The sequence below is a fragment of the Mastigoproctus giganteus genome, chromosome 8 (genome assembly GCF_048544385.1).
Source record: "Mastigoproctus giganteus isolate SK-2022 chromosome 8, ASM4854438v1, whole genome shotgun sequence".
NCBI lineage: Eukaryota > Metazoa > Arthropoda > Arachnida > Uropygi > Thelyphonidae > Mastigoproctus > Mastigoproctus giganteus.
The window spans coordinates 207212415-207240260 of NC_143582.1; the positions used below are offsets into that span (position 1 = coordinate 207212415).

At 37.2% G+C, this 27846-nt stretch overlaps 1 protein-coding gene across 1 annotated transcript in view; it reads right to left on the reverse strand.

The window, feature by feature from the left end:
* Positions 1 to 27846, reverse strand: part of LOC150082229 (uncharacterized) — a 193010-nt gene that overhangs the window by 7857 nt on the left and 157307 nt on the right. Inside the window, exons 7-8 of the mRNA XM_090380454.1 lie at positions 20077 to 20209; positions 3469 to 3647 (exon numbers count right to left, since the gene is read on the reverse strand). Of these exons, the coding sequence (XP_090236580.1) occupies positions 3469 to 3647; positions 20077 to 20209 (312 nt within the window). The remainder of the gene's footprint in view (positions 1 to 3468; positions 3648 to 20076; positions 20210 to 27846) is intronic.

The following is a 27846-nucleotide window of genomic DNA, read 5'->3' on the forward strand; positions in this document are numbered from 1 at the left end:
AGCATCAGCCAAAAAAAAAAAAAAAAAAAAAAACTTTCATTTCACCCCTCCGTTCGTTCGAAATACCTGTCCAGCTGAGCCTTAAATTTATTTAGGCTATCAACTTCCACACCCCTCCGTTCGTTCGAAATACCTGTCCAGCTGAGCTTTAAATTTATTTAGGCTATCAACTTCCACAACAAGGGATGGAATTCTGTTCCACCAACCAACTACCTGCTGGCTAAAGGCAAATTTCCGCACATCTATCCTACATCTGTCTTTCCTCAATTTGAATTTATGCCCTCTCAGGTGATTATTCTGAGCAAGAGGAAGAATCCCATTGGAATTGAGAATGCTCAAACCATTCAATTATACACCTTTATCAGATCACCTCGCTGGTGCCTAGTCTCCAGACACTGTAATTTTCAAAACTTAAGCCTTTCTTCGTAAGAGCAACCCTTTGTTCTATTCACTAATCTTGTTGCCCTTCTCTGTACTCGTTCCAGCAGCTCTACATCCTTCTTGAAATGAGGCCTCCAGACCTGTATACAGTACTCAAGGTGTGGCCTGACAATTGCCTTATACAAGGGAATAATCACCTCCTTATCCCTGATAGAAAAATTCCTGTATATCATTGACAAGACACCATGAGATACTCTTGCAGCCCTTCTGCACTGCTCAGAGAACTTCATATCTGCCTGCACAATTACCCCCAGGTCCTTTTCATTCTCTACCACTGTCAGTGTAGTACCACAGAGTTGATACGTTGCTCTGGGGTTGCTGTTTCCCCATATGTAGTACTTTACATTTGTCCATGTAAAGAGTTGCTAAGGTATTGCATTGCTTTGAATAAGTAATGCTTCACCAGTTTAGAAGACTAATGTTACTTATTCTTGGCAGATACCACCACCACCACCACCACCACCCAGACGACACCATTTCAAAGCTTGTTGGCTTACTCATCAGTGAGTGGACAGGTACCCTGTTGTTGCAATAGTGACAACCCAGTTATGAAGTATAACTCCACAATATGAGAGACGCTTGATGGTGTGTGTGGTTTAATCTAAAAATATTTCTTGACTAAATGTCTAAGAGTATGAAAAGGTTGTTTATGCACGGGTAATGCACTTCCTTCATTTCAACTACCCAGGTATTATGCATGCATCATAACATCCTAAGTAACATTAGTCTTCTCCTTGGTAAAGCATTACTTATTCAAAGCAGTGCAATAGCTCAGCAATTCATTGTGAAGGTATTCACAATATGAATTAAATGATGCATGCATACCAACTGGGTAGTAGAAATGATGGAAGCACATACTACCCATGCATAAACAAACTTTTCATACTCAGACATTTAGTCAAGAAATATTTTTAGATTAAACCATGCACACCATCAAGCATCCCTCATATCATGGAGTTATACTTAATAACTGGGTTGTTACTATAGCAATAACAGGGTATCTGCCCACCCACTGATGAGTAAGCCAACATGCTTTGAAACGGTGCCATCTGGGTGGTGGTGGTATCTGCCAAGAATAAGTAACATTAGTCTTCTAAACTGGTGAAGCGTTACTTATTCAAAGCAGTGCAATACCTGGCAACTTTAACCCCAGGGCTCACATCTGGTTAGTACAGGCTTGGCACACCCAGGGTCCTGAGCTGGATATCATTATTCTTCTCTTTCTTGGTGATTTCTCCCTCAGAAATTTTTTTTTTTCGCTGGTGTAGCATAAGCCTCAGGCTTCCTTGCACCATATGCCTAATAATAACTTTTTGTGAAGGTATTCACAATATAAGATATAATTAAGCAATGCATGTATACTACCTGGGTAGTAGAAATAATGGAAGTGCATTACCCATGCATAAACAACCTTTTCTTTGTTGATTATTAAAAACTTTAGATTGTTCCTTTCTTGAAGTTATTCTATCCATAAATGACAGAATTTACTGATGTGCATTAACAATTTAATATTACATTTCCCTGGCATCGATAAAGAAGTGCACCTCTGGCACCGATATTCAATGTCTTAACATAAGGTGACCAAAACTGGGACAATGCCTAGTAAGATTTAAAGAACTGACCTTCAATGATTTAACTTGGTAAGAAATGTTTCTGAGAAGTTAACTGTACTCAAAGATATTTGAGAATGTTAAGAGTCAGTACTATGATTACACACGTACATTAAATGTGTAAAAATACACATTTAGTATACATCACATATGCAAGTTAGGCATTTTACTTGACCTGGAGGAATACCTGATCCTGTGATAGACTTTTCCGATATCTGTGACCCAAGTGAATCACAGAATGAATGCCATTGGAGGTTAGTCATAAAGGTCAAAAATAAGGTTCCAGTTGGCATTCCATGGTTAGTTTATTTAATCAACAAATTCCCTTCCTAGTGACATCTCTCTCTCTCTCTCTCTCTCTCTCTCTCTCTCTCTCTCTCTCTCTCTCTCGATGACGCCAGCAGGGGCAATCAGGGCCATCATCTTTCCCCCTACACTCTGAGAAAAAAAGTTGTCATATAAAAACTATGTGACCAGTGAGTTTGGAAATTAGATTTTGAAATTTGAGATTAAAAATTGACTGTTTCCAAATAATGATAGCAGATGGTCACCCTCACCAACAGTCTTCAATGAATAACCTGACAAGAATATCACTAGTTTTGCCTAATATGTTTTATGCTGGTTTTGCAGTTTTCACTTGAATGATCTTTGTACATTAACTACTTGTCTGCTATATAATATCAGTGTAGATACACCATAGTTTACCCATAAATTTGAACTACATATGTAGTGTAAAAGGCATCGTTTTAATTACATATCATATTGCGGGTGCCTTCACAATGAGATAGCCGGTATTGCACTACTTCAAATAAATAATGCTTCTCTAGTAGAGAAGACTACTGTTATTTATTTTCAGAGGATACCACCACTCAGACGATCATTTTGAAGCTAGTTGGCTTCGTCATCAGCGAGTGGGCAGGTACCCTGGTAATGCAACATGCCATCACAGTTGTGAATTTATTTCCACAATATGAGAGATGCCAAATGGTATATAAATAATAATGTATTAGAAGACGAAATGCACAAGGCATAATTTCTTATGGGTTTATGTAATCAACTATATATCGGTGTAGATACACCATGGTACCTACACCGATAACAAATACTTTTTTTTTTTGACTGCTATAAATTTTAATCATCGATAAAAAACTACTGTTAATTTTTTTAAATCACTTTTATATCCAAAAAGAGCAACTAGTGACAAAAATCTATACCCTTTACCACACTTGATACCAACTATTGAATGCATACCTGAATGATAAAAATTTTAGCACAATTACACTAATAATAACAGTTACTCTCAGTTAATCTCAGGCATTCCAACATTTTTTTAAAATAATCTTCCTATATAATGACTCAAAAATAAATGAATGTCAACAAAAGATGAAGTTTAGTTTCTTTAGTTCCATCCACTTGCCTTGGGATTCATAGAATCGTGCATATGTTCTTCACATACTGGAATTTGGTCCTTTAACATTTCTTTTAGTAATTTACTTGTTTGATGATTAACTGAAGAATAAGACTTTATTTGTTCTTCTGCAGACTTTGGGCAGTGGTCCAAATTATTTCTATATTTAGGACGTTGCCTTCGTTGATCTGTAAAGATTTTTGACAAACCTATTTGAATTTCAGTTAAAGTGCAATGAAAATACAAGTATTCTATAAGATTTAACAGACTAAATATATTTTAACGTAAAATTTGTTTCAAATGAATGCAATTCTTCTAATGTTTTAGAAATAGCAGCAATATGCTTTATTAAAATACTGAAATTCATATCTCAAGGAGTTTTTGAATGTTTTCTTTGTCTAAGAGCTCAGCACAAAATAAAATTTGAGGATGTACAAATATTATCAAACTTAAACTATAAGCAAATTAATTCTAAATATAATTGCTATTTATGAAATATATAATTTTTTTTTTTATAGTAGAGAAAAGTTGATACAGAAGATGAAAGAAGCCCTATTTTTCAATTTTGTATTAACGGTGAAAGAAAACGGAGACATTGTAACATTTTTTTTTTTTTTTTTTTTATTACAGAATATTCCATTTCCCTCATGGCCATGAAAATGCATTTATACGAAAACATATTTTTAAAAACACACACAGGGATTTGTTCAACAACCTGCTCAGTTTGTGACAGTGGAGTTCACTGCATGAGAGCTGATGATACATTCCTCATACCTTATTTAAAGAACACAACGTACTACAATACATTGTATGTTTTTCTCTTGTAAATCATACTGTTTATGATTTTACTGACTTTAATCTTTTTGTTTAATCTTTGATCTTTCTGTGATAAAATCTATGATCTTTCTGTTGCTGATTAAATTCATTTTAAGCAGTAGAACAAGATGTTGGGGTAGCATGTGGTATTGTTGTACGTTTGCTATAAGAGGACTTCATTTGCATAATCTCTTTTGTGCATTTGTTCAAGAGTAAACTATTTTTTCTAAATGTGTGAGATATTAAGAAGAATACCTGAACCATTAATGTATTTCAATGGAATCAGGTGTCAGTTTTATTTATTTATTTTTGTGTTTTAACATGAACTGGCTACATTAAGGTATGGAGTTAATTTGGCAACTGATTTGGGCTATTGAAAGAGTGGCGTATTTATTTTTTTAGTTCAATATTAACACAGTTCAACATTAAAGTACTAAAATTTAGAGGTCCTTGAGGCTGTCACAGACATTCTCTCAGTTACGTCAAGTTGGGCTTGCTACCTGGGAGTCTAAAACGCTGATGGAACTGATACCCAGGCGACACTCAAGTCAAGCGGGCCAAAATTCAGCAACGTTCCGGTTGGTCTGTGACAGCCAAATCATTGGTTGAATCTTCACGACAGTGGGACTGTTAGTAACCCTGGTTATAATCCCTAGTACTGAAATACATAACCTAGTATACTGGAAGTGACCACCCAGGTGCAAACCAATGTAAGCAGGGGTTCAGGTGTGGTGCCCACACCACATGGAGGAATGCTGTCCTCTATTACCAGGCAATATTAGGTTGCAGTTGACTGATCAACCAGTCAACTGAATACCACCATTTTGCTTATTGGAGGCTTGAACTGGATGAACCAATGTTTAGTCTCCAGAGCAAAGCTCTGGCAACCTCCCCCATCTCTTCCATCATGCAGTATGATTGATGTCTTTCGAGGTTATGACAGACGTCCTGGTGAGATCCAATCTTCCTTACATTTTGAGGGTACAGCTCTTAAACAGTGTTCGTAGGCCAGCTGCTAGATAGTCCACCAGACCGAACCTATTGGTAATGATCTAGGAGATCATTACCAATAGGTTAATGATCTGCAGTTACTGTTTGATTCCTTTCCTTCAAAGGTGGTACTTGTGCATATTCCATGTCAGAGATTAGTAATTTGAGATCTCTTCTTTTTGATCTTCTTTGGCTTAAAATCTCTCTACCACACTGTTAAATTCATCTGTTGCCTTTATTGTTCTCCCAACTCCACTAATCACTTGAAACTCTGACTTCCTCTCTTGAAACTTCACTTTCTCCAGCCCAACTTTCCTAACAGCGAGGTAATTTTCCTGGGTGATTTTAATATTCACAAAAAATAATTCTTATATCATATATTTGAATTTCAGGTAAGCTTTTGATACTGATACACATAAAAGGCTGCTGTACAAATTGGAGTGGTGTGGCATTACAGGCAAGTTGCTGCTATGGATAAAGGGATGGTTGAGTGGGAGAAGATGGAGAGTGATAATCAACAGACGCTACTCTTCATGGACTAATGTTATTAGTGGAGTCCCTCAGGGTTTGGACCATTGTTCTTTCCTATATTTAATAATGATATTGATGAAGGTGTATCAGGCTTAATGTCCAAGTTTGCAGATGATACAAAGCTTGGCAGTGTGGTTAATGACAGTAATAGCAATATACTATTACAACAGGATCTAGAAAAGTTATGCAGATGAGCTGAGAGATGGCAACTGAAGTTTAACATTAACAAATGCAAAGTACTATGCATATGAGTAACAGTAACCCCAAATTAATGTACCAACTATGTCTAACATTAGCATTAGCAGGGCACATGATGCAAGAAAGCAAGCTTATATAGCATCAGCCAAAAAAAAAAAAAAAAAAAAACAAACACAGACCCTTCTCATTTCACCCATCCACTCACTCCAAATGTTTGTCTAGTTCTGCCTTGAATCTGTTTAAGCTATCAACTTCTACAACAACAGATGGAAGTTTACTCCAGCAATCAACTACCCGCTGGCCTTTAGGCAGCGGGTGGTTGATTGCTGGATTGGTGGTTGATCGCCATTATAAGACATTCTGATTTACTGGCCCACTGTATTTCTTTGCATAATTGTTCACTGTACTCATCAGAGCCATCAGGCTTATAACACAGGAGAGACTGCTTCTACAGGGATGGGATACACTTAAATAAAAAGGGCGCAAGAATATTTGCTGATGTTATCGAGGCAGTGTTAGGTGGGTCGGAAAACTGCTAGCTTGGGGGGAATACAAGGACTAATAGATTAACAGTAGATGCTGGCAGAGGTGAAAGTGATTCTTGCACTGCTTCTATTGGAATGAGCAGCAGCCTGGAAAACAAGATGCAGGGTATTTCAGAGACTGCTGGGAGTCATTGCGGTACAAGTAAACACATGGGTTGTGTTAGGGTAGCTAAGAATAGGAACAGATGCTTGTACACTTGCATCTACACCAATGCTGGAGTTTGGCAGATGAATTTGAGGTATTGCTCAAAACATCAAAGGCAGATATCGTTGGGATATCGGAGACGTGGTGTAACACATTTATAAGGAATGTAGAACTGGAATTTGCGGAGTACAATGTGTACAGAAAGGATAGACAGGATAGGAAGGGAGGAGGGGTTATGCTATTAGTTAAGAAACACATAAAATCCAAGGAAGTGAAGCCAGTCGACATCGCTGGACAGTGCAGTGGGAGATCAAAATTGAGAGTAGGAGTGTGCTATAGGCCTAATGACTCTGAGTATAATAAGAAGCTGTACAGGGAAATAAAATGGGCCAGTAAATCAGAGAGTCTTATAATGGGGGATTTTAATTTCCCAGATATTTTTTTGACTGGAATTTGTGGGTTGGTCACTCACACACTAGCAAAGCTTTAGTGGATTTATTGGATGATTGTTTTCTACATCAGCATTTTTGGGAGGCAACTAGAGGGAGTAATAATCTTGATCTGATTATCAGTAGTGATTCTTCATGCATTAAGAATCTGCAGGTAAAGGAACCACTAGGTGAGAGTGATCACAGTGTGCTGAAGTGGGATTTACTCAAAGAGGTAACTACCATCAGGGGTAAAGGGAAGGGTTTTTGCTTTCATAAAGGCGACTACAATGGTCTGAGACAGTATTTAAATTCTATAGAGTGGGACCAACTGATGATGTTATCATCAGCAAATTCAAAGAACTTATCTTGGAAACTACAGGGCTTTACATACACACTAAGAAATATTGTTCAAGGTTTAGGCCTAAATGGATGTCAGATGAACTAATGAGACATATGGCACAGAAGAAAAATGCATGGGATACATATAAATTAATGGGTGACATGGAAGCCTATGATAGATATAAGCTGGTCTGTAACCAAGTCATAAAGGAGATTAGGCAGGCAAAGGCAGATTATGAGAAATCCTTGGCAAAGGATGCAAAGAATCCTTTGCCAAGTGAAGCATTATTCGAGGTCTGCTGACGAGGCTACTAGTGACGGTCGTGTTCCAAGCCACTAAGTGGATTTTTCTTATTTATTGATTTGAAATTATTGTTTTTCTAAAACTTTTGATTTAAATTTAGTAGTATAACATTATTTTGTGATTTTTTGATTAATTTGGTGTATTTATTCTTTACTCGGCCTTGTAAAAGTATCGGTAATGGTTTCCACGTGTTCGTAACTACTGCTACCGTTAGTAACTTTCCCGCCATTGTGATACCGTACTAGATATACCGTACTAGATAGCGTTAGTTGAACTTCGTTAGCAGTTAAATTGTACGTTTAAATAAATACATATAACGACTTAGATTACAAACGTAATATAATTAATAACATAATTAATTAATAAATTAATAGAATCATGACTCAGACCAGAGCAGCAAAGCAAAAGGCTCAAGCTAATGGAAGTGCTGTGGCTCAGAGCAGAACTGAGGGGGGCAGTTGTCCTCTGACTCACAGCCTTATAAAATGCACTGTTTGCTTGATGTTTGCAGAGCAATCGGGTACGGGACATGATACTGCCAAGGGGGATGTCTTTGTGTGTGCGCGATGCAAGGAGTGTATCGATATCAGGCAACAACTCGGCGTTCTTATGAGCCTATATGAGAGCTTGAAGGACAGGGTGGATGCCCTCAAAGAAACTAAATTGAGGGGCCCATCAAGCTCTCAGCTGCCCACATCAACGCCAGAGCTTGCACTTGGGCATCGCGTGACACAGAGACAACCCCCAAGGCAGAATGCGCTGGTCCCGAAGGAACTAGTAGTTGTTGGTGACTCTATTGTCAGGGAAACGGGGAACATGCTTTGTAAAAAAGATAGGTGGAACAGGACCAGGGTATGTCTGCCAGGGGCAAAGGTTGATGACGTTGTAGAGCGAATATCATCTTTTAAGGGCACAAAAGGTGATATAGTTGTACATGTTGGCACTAATAATATTAAGAGTAGGAGACCGGCAGAATTACTTAACAAGTACAGGTCACTGTTGAACAAAAGCCGAGAATTAGGGTTGAATTTGAAAGTGTCTGCAATTCTGCCCAGACACGATAGGAGGGAGTATATGATGAGAGCCTTGTCGATCAATTCGGCCCTGGAAAGATTGTGCAAGGCTAAAGGGGTAGAATTTTTTTTCAGCCTGGACTGTACTTGTTAACAGGAGAGATTGCTTCTACAGGGATGGGATACACTTAAATAGAAAGGGTGCAAGAATATTTGCTGATGCTATCGAGGCAGTGTTAGGTGGGTCGGAAAACTGCTAGCTTGGGGGGAGACAAAGACCAATAGATTGACAGTAGCCACTGGCAGAGGTGAAAGAGATTCTTGCACTGCTTCTATTAGAATGAGCAGAAGCCTGAAAAACAAGATGCATGGTATTTCAGAGACTGCTGGGAGCCATTGCAGTACAAGTAAACACATGGGTTGTGTTAGGGTGGCTAAGAATAGAAACAGGTGCAGGTATACTTGCGTGTACACCAATGCTAGGAGTTTAGTAAATAAATTTGATGAATTTGAGGTATTGCTCAAAACATCGAAGGCAAATATTGTTGGGATATCAGAGACGTGGTGTCACACAGATATAAGGGATGCGGAACTGCAATTTGGGGAGTACAACGTCTACAGAAAGGACAGACAGGATAGGAAGGGAGGAGGGGTTATGCTATTAGTTAAGAAACACATAAAAACCAAGGAAGTGAAGCCAGTCGACATCGCTGGACAGTGCAGTGTGGAGTCAGTTTGGTGTGACATAAACATTGGGCGATCAAAATTGAGAGTAGGAGTGTGCTATAGGCCTAATGACTCTGATGAGTATAATAAGGAACTGTACAGGGAAATAGAGTGGACCAGTAAATCAGAGTGTCTTATAATGGGAGATTTTAATTTCCCGGATATTGACTGGAATTTGGGGGCTGGTTACTCACACACTAGCAGGACTTTTGTGGATTTATTGGATGATTGTTTTCTACATCAGCATGTTCGGGAGGCAACTAGAGGGAGTAATACTCTTGATTTGATTATCAGCAGTGATTCTTCATGCATTAAGAATCTGCAGATAAATGAACCACTAGGTGGCAGTGATCACAGTGTGCTGAAGTGGGATTTACTCAAAGAGGTAACTACCATTAGGGGTAAAGGGAAGGGTTATTGCTTCCGTAAAGGCGACTACGATGGACTGAGACAGTATTTAAATTCTATACAGTGGGACCAACTGATGATGCTACCAACAGCAAATTCAAAATGGGAAGCATTCAAAGAACTTATCTTGGAAGCTACTAGGCTTTACATACCAACTAAGAAATATTGTTCAAGGTTTAGGCCAAAATGGATGTCAGATGAACTAATGAGGCATATGGCAGAGAAGAAAAATGCATGGGATACATACAAATTAACACATGACACAGAAGCCTATGATAGATACAAGTTGATATGCAACCAAGTTACAAAGGAGGTTAGGCAGGCGAAGGCAGATTACGAGAAATCCTTGGCAAGGGATGCAAAGAAAAACAGCAAAGAGTTCTTTACTTATGTAAACTCTAGAAGGAAGGGGATGAATCAGATTGGTCCACTTGATATTGATGGGTCAAGTGTTGATGATCCTGCTCAGGTAGCTAACAAACTAAATGAATATTTTGCATCGACATTCACACATGAGGAGTTATTCAGCGAAGGGAATGCCAGAGGTGTATTCAATTCTAGCAGTAAGCTACAGAATCTTGAAATAACTGGGAGTAAAGTGGAGGAGAAACTGTTGAAGATAAACACAAGAAAGGCACCCGGGGTGGATGGGATCTATCCAGTTATATTAAAGGAGGCAGCAAAGGAAGTAAGCAAACCCTTAGCCATAATTATGAGAGCTTCCTTGGACTCAGGGGAGGTACCCATAGACTGGAAATGTGCAAATGTGACCCCAATTCACAAAGGAGGATCAAAGGCTGACACATGTAATTATAGACCTGTGAGCTTAACTTCTGTTCCAGGAAAATTAATGGAGGCACTGGTTAAAGAAGCACTGCAGGATCATTTAGACAAGACTTCAGTTATAGCTCAGACACAGCATGGTTTTGTTAAGGGGAAGTCTTGCCTGACCAACTTGATTGGATACTATGATGCAGTCACAAAAGAACTGGATGCAGGGAATAACTTTGATATTATATACTTGGATCTTAGAAAGGCTTTTGATACTGTTGCACATGGAAGACTGCTACACAAATTGGAGCAGTGTGACATTGGAGGCAAATTGCTGCTATGGATAAAGGGGTGGTTGAGGGGGAGAAGACAGAGAGTGGTAATCAATGGACACTGCTCATCGTGGACTGATGTTATTAGTGGAGTCCCTCAGGGCTCAGTGTTGGGTCCATTATTGTTTTCTGTATTTATGAATGATATTGATGATGGTATATCGGGCTTAATGTCCAAGTTTGCAGACGATACAAAGGTTGGCAGGGTTGTCAAGGACACTACTGACACTATGCTGCTGCAACAGGATCTGGAAAGGTTGAGCAGATGGGCTGAGAGGTGGCAAATGAAGTTTAACATTGACAAATGTAAAGTACTACACATGGGAAACAGCAACCCCAGAGCAACGTATCAACTCTGTGGTACTACACTGACAGTGGTAGAGAATGAAAGGGACTTGGGGGTGGTTGTGCAGGCAGATATGAAGTTCTCTGAGCAGTGCAGACGGGCTGCAAGAGTAGCTCATGGAGTATTGTCAATGATATACAGGAATTTTTCCAGCAGGGATAAGGAGGTGATTATTCCATTGTATAAGGCGATGGTCAGGTCACACCTAGAGTACTGTATACAGGTCTGGAGGCCTCATTTCAAGAAGGATGTAGAGCTGCTGGAACGAGTACAGAGAAGGGCAACAAGATTAGTGAATGGAACAAAGGGGTGCTCTTACGAAGAAAGGCTTAAGTTTTGCAAATTACAGTGTCTGGAGACTAGGCACCAGCGAGGTGATCTGATAGAGGTGTATAAAGCCTTGAATGGTTTAAGCATGCTCAATGCTGATGGGATTCTTCCTCTAGCTCAGAAAAATCACCTGAGAGGGCATAAATTCAAATTGAGGAAAGACAGATGTAGGATATACGTGCGGAAATTTGCCTTTAGCCAGCGGGTGGTTGGTTGGTGGAACAGACTTCCATCCCTTGTGGTGGAGGTTGATAGCCTAAATAAGTTTAAGGCTCAGCTGGACAGGTATTTTGAACGAACAGAGGGGTGAAGTGGAAGTGGGTTTTTTTTTTTTTTTTTTGGCTGATGCTGCATAAGCTTGCTTTCTTGCATCAAATGCCTCTACTAATGCTAATGCTAACTTACTTATGCTACTTAGAAGGTTGATGTTAATCAAAATCTTGAGAAGCAGATTTTATTAAAGTCTGTTTCTCGTTCTCTATGTTTTTGAACTCATTCCTTTTTGACACGAGAGGCTTCTTTTGTGGCTTTGAAGCTTTTATAATATTACTACCCACTGCTTACTCTACTCACTAACATTAGTGACTAAGTTGGTGTCTAGGAAGTGACATCATTCCATATCTTAGTATGAACTTACTTTACTGAATCACCATCAGTGACTGAGTTAGCATCGTTAGTGCCATTTAGGAAGTGACGTCATTTGCATCATTTAAAATCTAACAGCCACCTAATAGGAAGTGACGTCGATTGCACCATTTCCATAAAAAATTTCGCTACCAATCAATTGCATCATTTTTGTTACCAATCGATTATACTCTAGTGCCACCACATCAAAAGCCTAATAGCTTTATGATTACTTCCCTGAATGCTTTTCATTTAGACTTTGCTGTTGTTTCCACTGTATAGAATTTAAATACTGTCTAAGACTACTGCAGAGTCACCTTTATGAAAGAAAAAGGTTTTCCCTTTACCCTTAATGGTAGTTACACCTTAAAGTAAATCCCACATAAATATGCTGCAACCTAATGGTGCATTTTTGTTACCAATCGATTATACTCTAGTGCCACCACATCAAAAGCCTAATAGCTTTATGATTACTTCTCTGAATGCTTTTCATTTAGACTTTGCTGTTGTTTCCACTGTATAGAATTTAAATACTGTCTAAGACTACTGCAGAGTCACCTTTATGAAAGAAAAAGGTTTTCCCTTTACCCTTAATGGTAGTTACACCTTAAAGTAAATCCCACATAAATATGCTGCAACCTAATGGTTCATTTATCTGCAAATCAAATCAAGAGTACTGCTCTCTTTTTGCCCTAGAATACTGCTGTAGAAAAAAGCCATCCAATAAATCTGCAAAAATCTTCCTAGTATGCGAGTGACAAACCCACAAGTTCCAGTCAATATCTGGAAAGTTCAAATTCTCTGTTATAAGACATTCTGATTTACTGGCTCTCTATTTCTCTGTATAGTTTTTCATTATACTCATCAGTCATTAAGCTTATAACACACTCCTACTCTAGTTTTTATTTTCCCAGTGCTTATGTTATACCAAACTGACTCAACACTGCACATTAGCATGGTGCCATCTTACAAAATTACTAGGTGTTCAGGGAACTGAGTTGCCATGAACTGCATGTCATTCTGAAGCATATGCAGGTACCACTGTGAGTTAACTGTTTTACTGAAGGAGATCCATTAAAAAATGAAGAGACAGGCCTATCCACATGGTCACTTGCTCTTTGTAGCTGCTTTTTTCATGAAGCTGGTGGACAGTGTTTGCAGACCTAACTATACATTCCACTTGTTCACAGTGCTATCCAAATGAAAATAAGCTTCAGGTGGAAACCAAATGTCATGTAACACTTCATTGTTTCTCTCTTCCCATGGAGTGAACTGAAATTTTCTCTGCTCATTTTCAGAAAGTTTATGCAGTGCTGTAATCATATAAGGCAATGATTTCCAAACTGGGAGGCACGGACTAGTGCAAAAGGAGGCGCAAAGAGTTTAACAAAAATGTAATTTTCATAACATAACATATATAAATAAAAAAATATATACATATAAATAAACTTTCATAAAAAAAAGTAAAGTGCAGCCATTATCAACCCACTGCAGGATGGAAGCCTCCTCAACAATTCATACTGAGGGAAACGGACCATAATCTGCCACGCTGGTCCAGTGCAGGTTGGCAGATCGACCGTATTCAGCAGTCAGGGGCTTGAACCTCGGTCTACTCAAAGAGCATGTGCTACTGCACTCCCGCTCCTGACCACTCGGCTACGGAGAAGCACTTTCATAACATAACATTAAATTTTATAACCTATTTTTTAAAGCATTTACTGCCACCTATCTCATTCTAACTTTGATATAAACATGAGATAAACATTTATTTGGAAAAAAATATTATATTTTGCTGAAATGGATTGATGAATTATGATTGATATGATGTAATGTAATATATATAATTTAGTGCATACTATGTATGACATATAAAGGTAGATTGCATAGTATAGCATTAGCTGCATGGTTGAAAATATTGTTTCAGCGGTGTGCGATTGTGTTTTTTTATTGTTTTTGGCATGATTATTTACTGATAATAATCTTTAGTAATTTAGAAGTTGTATTTTTTAAGAATATAAATTTAATCCTAATATTTTTAGACGAATGGATAAATTTTTGACTGGTTACAAGAGAAAATCCACTAATAATGAAGATACTGATGCAAGTAAAGGTAGTGGGAATACAAGCAACAGGGAACAAGGAGGTAGAACTCCCAAGACAAGAAAATACAATTCATCCTATTTATCATTAGGATTTACAAGTGTTATTATAGATGGCTTGGAAAAACTAATGTGTTTGTTTTGTACGAAAGTTTTGGCTGCAGATAGTACGAGACCAGGCAAATTAAAATGCCACCTTAAAACTATGCATTCTGAATACGTTGGTAAGCCCATAGAATTTTTTCGAAGAAAATTAGATGAGTTTAATAAACAAAAGCAAACGTTCAAAAATATAGTTTCTGTTCCATCAAATGCATTGCTAGCTTCGTACCAAGTTTCTTACAGAATCGTGAGATGGAAAAAACTACACACAATAGGAGAAACTCTAGTTTTGCCAGCAGCTATTGTTATGGTTAAAATAATGTTCAGTGAATCATATGTGAAACAGTCACGACAAATACAGCTTGCTGATAATAAAGTTGGCAGAAGAATCGATGATATATCTGAAGATCTTTGCAATCAGTTAGTTTCTCGACTGCTTACTTCGAAATTCACTATACAAGTAGATGAGGTAACTGAGGTAACTAAAGATGCTCCTTTAATTGCATATGTTCGATATGTTGCAGAAACTAATATAATGGAAGATATATTATTTTGCAACCCCATTCCTGGAAAGGACACGTCCAATGAAATTTTTAATATAATTGACACTTTTTTTGATGAGAACTGCATTGGACTCTGTACTGACGGAGCACAGTCAACGTCAGGACACAAGGCAGGTCTTCAAGCATTAGTTAAAAAGAAAGCATCCAAAGTTATCTGGACACACTGCATGCTTCACAGAGCATGCTCTTGTGTCAAAAAATATGAGCGAGGAACTTAACATTTTTACAAAAGTTATAAACTACATAAAAAACAGTCCTTTAAAAGTTAGGTTGTTTACAAAGCTGTGTGAAGATATGGAAGCTAATTATACCTCACTTCTATACTATTGTGAAGTGCGCTGGCTATCTTGTGCAAAAGTGATTCAAAGGGTGTTTGAACTCAAAGAAGAGATTTCAATTTTTTCATAATGAAGAGGCAAATTTATTTAGGAATGATAACTTTATTGTTAAACTTGTCTATTTGGTTGAAATTTTTGGAAAATTGAGTGTTTTGAATAAATCAATGCAAAGACCACAAATGCATTCACTGATTCAAAAAGACAAAGTGAAAGCATTCATAAAAAAATTGGAGCTATGGAAATCAAATTTACAAAAAAATAAGTTCAACATGTTTCCACTTTTAAATGATTTCTGCGCCAGAGTTAATATTGAAGCAAACAAAAATCTATTTACTGACACTTGGATGGTTTGCTAATGCACTTTTCACATTATTTCAAAGATCTTGATTTTACAAAGTTCGCGTGGATACAGAATCCGTTTGTTGATGAACAAGATGATGAATTTGGATTGACAACTATTGAAAAGATAAAATTGATAGAATTATCATGCGATACTTCACTGAAACAAAAATTTCGAAGTGAAACCCTAGTTCAAGTTTGGTTGAATCGAAGTGAAGAATATAATACAGTAAACCCCTGCTATTCGCGGTTTCGCGATCGGCGATTTAATATAAAAGGAAACCTAAAAAAATGTGAATTTTAAAGCGCCATGAATATTTTCCGCCATAAAAAAACATGGGCGTGGCTAAAATTATCTTTCCCAGTCAAAACAGTGCTCAGTGGGTGGGGGGAGAGGGGTGACAAATTCGCGAGCGTGGTTGTTTCTCGCTAATCCTTATTCAGTATGTGTTATGCACTTGTTATGGAAGGTTTCGTCGTTTGCTTTTAATTTATATGCTTATAAATTGAATAAATATATCAATTTATAAATTGATATGCTTACAAAAATGATAAATCTACTGTTTTGCAGTGTAAAACAGACTTTTTCGAGTGTGTTGACGGAAGAAAGTGACTTTATTATTGACAAGTTCTTTCTAACCCCTACAAAAATATGGTTACGAATAACAAGAGAAATGTGAAAATATCAAAGAAGGTGATGACATTAGCGAATAAAATTTAGTTATTAGATAAAATTTCTAATGGTGAAAGTGTCTCCTCAGTGGCAAAACATTATAAAATCAATGAGTCAACGGTACGATCAATCAAAAAATTGGAAGAAAAAAATCTGCCGTAGTGTCCGTGAAAATGAGCTAATTGCTTCAAAAATTTGCTCTGTAACTCGTGATTTTAAATTAGAAAAAAATGGAAAAAGCTTTAAATCTGTGGATAGAAGACCGAACTCAAAATAAAATTCCGTCAAGTTCACTCATCATTCATGAAAAGGCAAAACTCCTTTATCAACACTTTAGCGGAACTGGTGATAGCACTGGCAGGATACGTTTTTTTTTGCTAACCAAGGCGCTGGTTTGAAAGATTTGTTTGAAATTTCTAATAAATATCACATTTAATATTAAATTGTTTCTTATTTTCATTTTGATGCCATATGCTTGCATTTCACTATGTACTGTCTATGTACATAGTCATATTATGGAGGTACATCTAATACATACATAGACAATTTTAGACTAGTTTTTCTTATATATTTCATACTTTGGAACGGAACCCCTTTATTACTATGGGAGCCATAACTCAGTATTCGTGACATTTCTCAGGAACGTTTATGGGGTTTACTGTACTTTGTCAAGCAAAGCAATGCAAGTACTGCTGCCATTCGTAACATCATATTTATGTGAAACGGAATTTTCTGCATTAGCTGCAATGAAATCCAAATATTGAGCCTGTTTAGTAGCAGAAAAAGAGCTATGAGTAGCACTCTCCTCAATGACACCTAGATTTGATAAACTTTGTGCTAATAAACAAGCACATCCATTGCGTTAAAAACAAATTAATTGAAAAATGAATATATACACAGGCATACCTCGGTTAACGTTACCTCTGATAACGAAGCCTCGATATAACGAAGTCCGCAATTTCAAGCCCCATTTAACATAAAAAAATATTCCAATTTAAGGCCAACGCCCGACAATCATCCGATTGGTGACTGACGGCGACTCGTTACGTATTCCCGAGTGCTCCCGAGCTGCGGGCATGTCTGTTATAACAGTTTTGCGTGTCAATCGCGTAATTTAGTTGTTGTTTACATGATTGACGTTGTTTCAGCGTGGCGCATTGCAATAATCGACGTAGGTTCTTTATAGCATTACATAACGTAGATTTTGTAAATTTTAATAGAAATATTTTTGTTTTAGTTAATTAAAATGTCAGAATCAAAGAAAAGAAAAGCAATTTCTTTGGAAACTAAACTAAATATCGTACGACGTGTTAAAAGCGGCGAAAGAAAATCCGATGTGGCACATTCTTTAGGATTAGCGCAATCAACTTTAACAACCATACTAAGTCAATCAGAAAAAATAAAACAGTCTGCTCAGAATTGTACAGATGTTACAGCGGCAAAATTAACTCGCTTAAGGAATCCAATTTTAGAAAAAATGGAGAAAATGTTAAGTTTGTGGATAGATGATATGTCACAACGTCATATGCCTTTAAGTCAAATGGTGATTCAAGAAAAAGCATTATTTTTGTTTAATCACCTGAAATCTAAACAAACTGAAGAAATTACGGAAACCTTTGGGGCTTCTCGTGGTTGGTTTGAGAAATTTAAAAAACGGGCCAGGATTCATAGTGTAAAATTAACAGGAGAAGCTGCAAGTGCAGATGTTGAAGCTGCAAATAAGTTTCCAGAAAAACTAAAGGAAATAATTGAACGTGAAAATTTTCCACCAAATTTGGTGTTCAATGTTGACGAAAGCGGTTTGTTCTGGAAACGGCTACCAACAAAAAAGCTTCATTTCTATTGAAGCAAAATCAGCTGCTGGATTTAAAGCAGCCAAAGACCGTTTAACGTTACTCTTTGGATCAAATGCCTCTGGTGATTATAAATTAAAATTGCTATTAGTTTACCATTCAGAAAATCCGAGGGCGTTAAAAGGTAACATAAAAATGAATTTACCTGTAATATGGAAAGCAAATAGAAAAGCGTGGGTTACCAAGGAGTTATTTACTGATTGGTTTGTTAACCACTTTTGTCCTGGAGTAAAACGGTATTGTCAAAAAAACAACTTTGAAGAAAAAGCTCTTTTGTTGTTAGACAATGCTCCGGGACATCCTACTGATCTTAACACGTTGGACACATGCATTCCTGTCAAAGTTGTGTTTCTTCCAGCAAACACAACTTCCCTGATTCAACCATTGGATCAGGGAGTAATAGCATCATTTAAAGCTTATTATCTGCGTCGAACTTTAAGCAATTTAACTGAACTAGAGGATAAAGTGGAAATGACAGTTAAAACTTTTTGGAAAAACTACACCATTAAAAACGCAATTGAAAACATTGATAGTTCTTGGAAAGAAGTCACTAAGAAATGCTTAAATGGAGTTTGGTGCAAAATATGGCCAGAAGTTGTACTAGAAGAAGAAAATAACATCCAAGAAATTAGAAATGAAGTTATCCAGATGGCTCAATCAATAGGTTTCGAAAATGTCGATGAAGAGGATGTTAGAAATTTATTGAATGCAGAAGATGATGGTTTTTCAGTGGAAGATTTAGAAAACCTTGTTAGCAACGAAGACAAAGATAATGAAGGCGAAGTTAAAGAAGTTCCTGCCGAAAAAGTGTTAACAACCAAAGATTTAAAAAGGTGCTTAAATGACATTGAAAACGTTTTAAATTTTTTTAGTGAAAATGATCCCGATTTAGGAAGAAGTGTTATAGTTAAGCGATCAGTGTTAAATGCAATAACTCCGTATAGGCAATTGTTAAATGAAAGAGAAAAAAAGCATAAACAATCAACTTTAACCTCATATTTTAAAATGTGATTTCACTTTGTATGTAAGTTGACTGTTTATTTAATAAAACTTTTCTTTGTTCGAAAAAAAGCTTCTCATTTTCTTTACGTAGGAACGTATCTCTATTCTGGCCATAGTATTTTTACCTCTGAAAACGAAGTTTCGCTTAACGAAGTAATTTCGTGGAACGCATCCTATTCGTTAATCGAGGTATGCCTGTATATATTTTATTTTATTTTTTTTTTCATTTTTTTTGTTTTTTGTATTAATACATTTTTTACCATTTAAAAATGTGTCTGTATTATTTTATGAAATTAAGGGGGAAGGCGCCAAGATTAGATTTTTTTAAAAGGGGGCATAGTAACAAAGGTTGGAAACCACTAGTATAAGAAGACATTCTAAAATCCATTGGAAGTGTTCACTGAAAAAAATGTTAAGGTATTCCAAGTTCGTGACCTGCTTTTCTTATTGACTTCCCTGGACTATACTGTACTTCAACTGTGTGAACTATCCAACTGATAGTTCAGTTATGACTGACGATACAAATGTATCCACTTCCATTTCAAATACCACCTTATATTTTTGCTCTTTGGAACAACCTTACTTCATGTATATTTCTTGAAAATTGCAATCTACAGAAATTCATCCAATATATGTCTTCCAATCTTCGTGCACACAACTGCAGGTTCTAAACCTTCATGTTTGGGGTCACCGTAAAAAAGAAAAAAATTCTTATAAATAAACCAGACTTCTAAAAAATGAAAGCCATATATCACAGTAAAATAAGACTGATATGATATGCACTAAAAGATAAACAAACCTGGTGATAGTGCAGGCTGAATCTGAGTCTCTTCCACAAGAGCTGAACGATTTAAACTGGACTTTCTTTTAAAACTTTTATCCTTGATTTTTTCACCAATTTTCTTGTCCTGAGTAAGTGTTTCTTCTCTTGGCTTTTGAAGAGAAGAGGAAAATACTCTCAAATTTCTATAAAAATGTACCCCCCCAAATCTTGTAATGTAATTATAACACACACACACAAAGATATTACAATTAATATTACTATGCTAATGATATAACAATCCATGGAGTGTAAATTTAATAATGTACAAATATCTTCACCATATAAAATTATGCTGTATTAATTTTTTTTATGATTGTAGATTGAATACCTTTCTTATAAGCATCTGAAAGCTGCAATCACTTTATTTTCAGCTTTTAAATTTTAAAGATTAATTTTAGATAAATGACTAGATGAAGTTTTGATCACCGTACTGAACATTTAATAAGTTACTCAGGCTGAGGAAAGGTAAGGCTCCAAGGATGGATGGTATATCTGTTATACTAAACAATGTTGTTTGCGAGTGCCTCAGCCTGCTGGGAATGTTAATCATGCCATTTTTAGACTGTGGGATTATCTCACTGGAGAAGCACTAATGTCTCAACAGTCAACAAAAGAGAAGCCCATCAAAAACATGATCAGCAACTACAGACCAGTGAGTTTGACTTCAGTGATGGGTACAATCACAGAGTCACTATGGTTAAGGATATGTTACAAGACCATCTCAATAACAATTGTCTTTAACGAATCACAGTGGGTTCATGAAGGGGAAGTCTCACCTGATCAATAAGGTTAATTATGGCCTGAAATAATTAACCAGGTATTTCTTGCATCTGCATTATGCTATATACAAGATACAACACAACTTTGATTATTGACCTTGACTTCAATAAAACTTTTGATATAGTTCCTGATGAAAGGCTATTGCATAAATTGGAGCCATTTGGAATCACTGATAAGATCCTTCACTAGATCTTGTGACTAAAATACAGGAAAAAGAGAATAGTCATAGATGAATATTCTTTAGAGAAGTCCAAAATTATTTTCAAAAGTGGGGAGGGGGAACTGTTTAGAGGAATCATTAAGGTTTAATCATCATGTAGCAGTAAAAAAATTCTTTTTTTTTTTTTTTTTTAATCACAAGGGTGGCACCTACATTCCCTTTGGCATCTCAACCACCCTAGTCAGGATAGGGCAATATAGCAAATGCATTCTATCAGGCATCAGTGTCTGGGTACCTTCTGTTTCTAATCTGTCTTAATGACATTGCAAGGAAGTACAGGAGAGGATGTCAAAGATTTCTTATGCTTTATAGATATGAAGGGTGGGTTGATGACCAGAACCATGTCAAGTTTTGTTTCAGAATGAACTGAATTGGTCACAAATATAGTCTGATAAATAGCAATGACAGCTGAAGTTTAATGCTTCTGAATGCAAGGTTTTGCACCTGGAGAACAGAAATCCAGCAGTTTATTATAAGCTACAGAGAGAGAACTTAAGTGGTTCATGACAAAAAAAAAAAAAATAAAAATAAGGGATTGATTAATAACATAACTAGATTTGAAATTTACAGTGCAGTTTAAACAGGCAGCTAATGCACACATGGTATTCTGACTATGATTTATAGGGGCTTTGCAAGGAAAAAGGATGTCACAGTCCTTCTCCATAAGATGATGATGAGACCATATTTCATTATTATATTCACGTCTGAGGCCATATATGAAAGACAGAGCTTCTCGAGAAGGTTCACAGAAGAGTGATCAAATTTATGAGCACTGATATCCACATGAAGAATGGTTTGGAAGGTGTAGACTACAAAGCTTGGGAATAGACATCTTAGGTGGGATCAGGTCTGGATTTTTTTAGTTGAATAGCGTAAACCTGGTTTTTGAAAGACTTGAATAAACGTATATTAAAATATTTACTGAAATTTAAAAAATAATTTATTAGAATTTGATTCTCAGGCAATACTTAGTTTGATTATTTTAATAATATTAATAAGTAAATATGCTGCCCACATGCGTGCATGCACATAACACACTCTCTCTCTGGAATTCGATTAATAAGTACAGTACAGTCAGTCCTCATATAACACGTGTTTACACTACATGATTCGATCATACACGATATCATATATAACATGAACCGAATTCACTTATGCACAATTCGCCTTTGTGTTTACAAGAAATGGAAGTCCAATGTGGAATCACCCCAACTGAATGCAACACGATAGGAATGAAGAGCAGATTCTGAAAATGTATTTTTGTTTTTTTACATCAGTGAAGGGAAAACACATTTCACCATAATAACGTAAAAACTGACAATTCCAGCTATTGGTATTATTGCAAATGCAATTAGATCGAGGTTACTATACCAGTTTATAACAGATTCCACTAGCAGAAACGCAACTGGAAATTGTTTTTATTGTTTTATGGTAGTGACCACCAGAAACGTGCTTTAGTAAAATGTGAGCTAGTGAGATGTTAATGGTGTCTCTGCCTTTACGGTATTGTTTATTCAGTTGCTACATTCATGCAGCTTTGTTTATGTGTATCAAGTGTGCCTCCTCATTTTGTAATTGTGCTTTATTCCTTAAAAATGAGTAAAATACTTAAAAGGTGTGAAAAGGAAGCATCCTGGTGAAGACACTACAGATTCAGAGAGAAAAAGAAAAGCAATATGGATAGACAGAGGTGGACTGGGTCAAAAATTCTTACTAGGGAAAATTTGTAGCGGCCTCATACTAGCGTTTATGGCCAAAATCACACTGGCCTTCATCGTCTTCTGGCCTTCAGCCCACCTGGGTTTCCCCAGTAAGGCTTATGGCCAGTCTGCCTCTGTCCATAGAGAAAAAAAAAAAATATATGAAATTCTGAAAGGCTTTGAGTAAAATTAAAGAACATGTGATATTGCACGTGCTACAGGCCTAAATGAGGCAATGCTGAGAATTAGAAAAAATGCAGAGAAAATAAAAACAATTTTCACAGCAGGAACAACTCAAAATGTAATAAAATCCATTAGATCAAGGCACAGAATTGGAAGAGATGGAATGGCTGTCATCTATTTGGATAGAAAATCAAACAAAGAACAAGTTTACTTACGATAGAAGCAAAAGCATTAGCAATATTTTATTACGTAATAAAAAGTCGCAATAAAATATAAAATTGCTAATACTTTCTATGCAGCATACAGAATAATTTCTTATGTCATCGAAAATCTATAATCTTTCAAGGGGGGGTTTACACTTTGGGGGAACTAAGGGTCTATTGAGCATGCAGGATGGAAAGGAAGCACAATAATGGAGTGCCTGATAAGAAATTCTTGAATGAAACATGCTAGATGGAAAGGAAGCACAATAATGGAGTACCTGATAAGAAATTCTTGAATGAAACATGCTAGATGGAAAGGAAGCACAATAATGGAGTACCTGACAAGAAATTCTTGAATGAAACATGCTGAGTATGCATAGCCACTGTCATGATGCAAGTACTAATTCCTTGTAATCCACTTTCCCAGCCATTTTTCTCGAAAAGCATCACACAATTGCCAAAGAAATGTTTTGAAGTATTCCTGGTTTGCTGTTTTACCACACAAGACAAATTCGTAATGAGAAATACCCTGCAGTTTAAAAAAAATCGAAGCATGAGCTTCACATTTGATTGAGACTGTATAGCATTTTTGGGCTTTTGAAAAGACCACATCTTCCAGTGAGAAGACTGGGCCTTTTTTTTTTTTCAGGTCACACAAAAAATACACCTACAATATGACTCAATTTGGCTACATATGACTACAAATTGGAACAGATTTCTTCCTGACACTTCCATAAGATTCCAGTCAGAGATCAGGTGATGAGTTTAGTATCTTATGAGGGGTAACTGTAATCTGAATTCCCCTGATAGAGGTGGCTTGAAGAAGCTGTTCCGAATGCTTTCATTTTGTTTCTACCAAAATACTGCTAGATTGTAGCCATTTCACTGATTTTGGTGACCCTGCTAACCCTTCCAGACCCTTTTGAATAAAGAAGGGTGACATCTTTCCAATGGGGTTTCCAGTGGGAGAATGAATTGCCAGGAAGTGTAGTGTATGTCCTGGTGTTTCTTCTGTTCTGAGCCATTTAGTTGCACTACTGATATTATTTTTAAGGATATTAGCATCTGGTAGGGACTGTGTTAGGATCCCAGAAGAAAAATTACAATTATCAGGATACACGAGTGTTTCTGGTTCAGTGCCTGGATTCTCCACCCACTACAGAGCCAAAATGGAATGCCTACTACCAGTCAGACAATAAATGCACTTGGGGGTGGGATGCCAGGGCTGCCCAAACACCCCCGAACCTTCACCAGCTTGAATCCAGTCTTTCAGACCACGAGTAGGGGTGTGCCATCAAAACAGTTGTTCCTTGCAGGTGAATCCGCTAGCTGATTTATCCTAGCCGAGCCATCCCAGGACCACTTGTCTTGTCGAAGCAGGGGCCAAAGTGAAGTGATGTGTTGCAGCTGGGCCCTCAACTGCCAGGATCCCCTTTCTGAGTTTCCACAGGTTGCAGCACACAGCAAACACACCAGATTCCTATGGTGTCAGCGGGGCGTTGGATCCCAGTAATGTTAATTTGGAGGACCAGCAGCATTACTGGGAGGTCCCCTCACCGCATACAGGTGTCCACATTGAAGGGGATTGGCCGAGGAGTGGTAATTGAAGTTTAATATTGACAAACGAAAGGTACTTCATATGGGTAGCAGTAATCCAAGATTAACCTACTAATTGTGTGGTACCACGGTAAGGGAGGGGGAGAACAAAAGAGACCTGCAGGTAATTGTGCAGCTAGACAGGAAATTCTCTGAGCAGTACAGACAGGCTGCCAGGACAGCTCATGCGATTTTGTGAATGATATACAAGAATTTTTCCAATATGTGCTGTCAGCACTCAGTTCTCATTTTCACTCATCTCAAAGGAGATACTGAGTTTCTAGCCCTGAGCATATAAAAACTCATAATGAGGCAGCAAGGATCACGGATATCAGTACGGTAGATTGTTCAAATTCATTAGCTGCAATGACAGCAAACACATATTCATGGACTGATGAGCATACATAAATTACAACATGTGCAAGTTGGAAACAAATTCAGGCAAGTAACTGTTTTGTTAAATGCTCAACCATGTCACAGACATTTCAATCATGAACAACAGTTGCAAAACACAACACATAAACTGATCATTGTAGTGAAGCATCTGTAAATGTTACCTTATATGGATTTGTTAAGTCTACTGTTTAGAAGGTAACTGGGAAACTGGAAGCAAGAAAGCCAAAATGCCAATGGCTCGGTATCACAAAGTGTCATCAGAAATGGCTATGCAAAAAATCATTTGCATAGCCAGGTACAGCCAGAAATTAGTCTGAATCCTAGTATGGTGAAAGAGGAATCCGAAACAACTCTGTATACAAACAAGAACAGTCAGTTCAGCAGAGGTGAATTACTGCTATGGGTTGGCATTAGTCTATGGTTGTACAGAAACCTATATCATCAGGAACAGGAAACTAACTGCACAAGAGCAAGAACCTATAACCTGTTGTCCTTGCATATGCTGGTGATGTAGGCAAAAAGTTCATTGTGATGGACAATAATGCTCAACCCCATATGACACAGCTGATCAACAGTGTTGTTGAAGATGATGGTATCATCCATACGTATTTGCCTGCCTGATACTCAATATGAGACCCATCAAGCACATCTGGAATGTCCTAGGAAGACATTACAGTTTATCTTGACTATCTGGGGACACTTAAATCAGCTGGAAAGAACACTTATACAAGAGTAGCAAATAATCCCACAAGACCTCATTGATACTTTAATTTTATCGACACATTGGCAGGTAAAAACATATCTGGTGATTGCTGGGAACCATATACCATACTAGTCATTGCCTGTGCATATGCCATCCACAATGGTGACAAAAACTGTTCCTACAAGCTTATACTTTGCTTCTGGTGTATCGTATTTTAATAAACCCACAATTACTCTTCACGGCGGAGCCTCCGAATGTTTTTGTTATAGGCAGATTGGAACTTAGCTTGGACTGTTGTTATTTTGTTGTTATTTTGGTTTTTAGGAGCATTAGCAACTAAGGCCATATTGCTCCGGGGATATGCGGTGGTCATTCCCTGCAGGTAATTGTGCAGCTAGACAGGAAATTCTCTGAGCAGTACAGACAGGCTGCCAGGACAGCTCATGCGATCCTCTGTATTTGGTGGTCACGGGCTCGAACTCCGGTCTAATCAAGAAGCGTGTGCTACGCACTGCTGCTCCTGCCCACCTGGCTACAGAGGCGCCTTAGCTTGGACTGTCATGAAGTATGTTCATCATCATTTACACAAAAATTGTTTGTACAAGCAGTGATCTGCTAATAGTTCCGACTAGTGTATATTACCCTGATTATAGATAAAACCAATCAAGGAAGGCTCAATCTACACAGCACTAGCAATAAAAAGAAAATTACAAAGGTTTTTTGTACTAATAATATTAGTAATGACCATATGTTGCAAGGAAGCCTAAGGCTTATGCAGCACCAGTCAAAAAAAAAAAAAAAGTAGTAAAATAATAATAATAATAAAATTAAATAAAATAAATAATTAATAAACAATAAAAGAAAAGGAAACAGACAACCTATGCATTTCCCTCCTCCCGTAACATCCAGCTGAACCTTGAGTTTCCCCAAACTGTCAAGCCTCAACCACCAACGTAGGTAACTTATACTTATTACAGTAATTTATAACTTGCTGGCTAAAATAAAACTTCTTGCAATTCAATCTAAACATTTCCCCCCATAACACAAAATTATGGCCCCAAAATTATGTACAAAAAATCATTTATAACCATGAAAATTTCATCCTCATTTATTTTACTTTTGCCTCTCAGAGCCTTAAACACCTGAATCAAGTCTTCTCTAAGGTACCTAGTTTCCAAGCTGTGCAATCCACATATTCAAAGTCTTTCCTGACATGGACACCTTTTGCTAATCTCACCAGGAGAGTTACCCATCTTTGGAACCCTTTCAAGAACCTTGATGTCTTTTATTAGGTGTAGTCTCCATACTTGAACTCAGTATTCCAAGTGTGGTCTAACAATAACTGTATATAATGGGATTATGATGTTCTTATCTCCACTAGCAAATATTTGATAAATCATCGATAGGACACCATGGGCCTTCCTTGCAATCTGTCTACAATGCTCGGATAACTTCATTTATGGCCGTATTGTAACTCCCTTTCTTCCACTAATGACTTTATTTCAACTCTACCAGTGGAGTTGAAGGGTTACTATTCCCCAGATGTAAGACCTTGAATTTTGCTGAATTAAAGCATAGTTGCCACTTTTCTGACCCTCCCTGAAGTCTATCTAGGTCACTCTGAAGAAGCTCTGTTTGGCAGTGATCATTAACTACTCTACCAAACTTTACATCATCTGCAAATTTATACATCACACACACTATCCCTTCATCGATGTCATTTAAGAAAATCAAAAACAACAGTGGTTCCAATACTGATCCTTGGGGAACCCCACTTCGTACATTAACCTAATCTGAGGAATAACCATTTATCACAACCTTCCCTCCTTCCATGAAGCCATCCTGCTATCTATCTAAGGATTTTCCCTGTGATTCCAACCTGGAACAGGTTGGAATCACAGGGAAACAGCTTATAAAGTAACTGCTCACGTGGGTTGTTGTTATTTGTTTTTTTTTTTTTTTTTA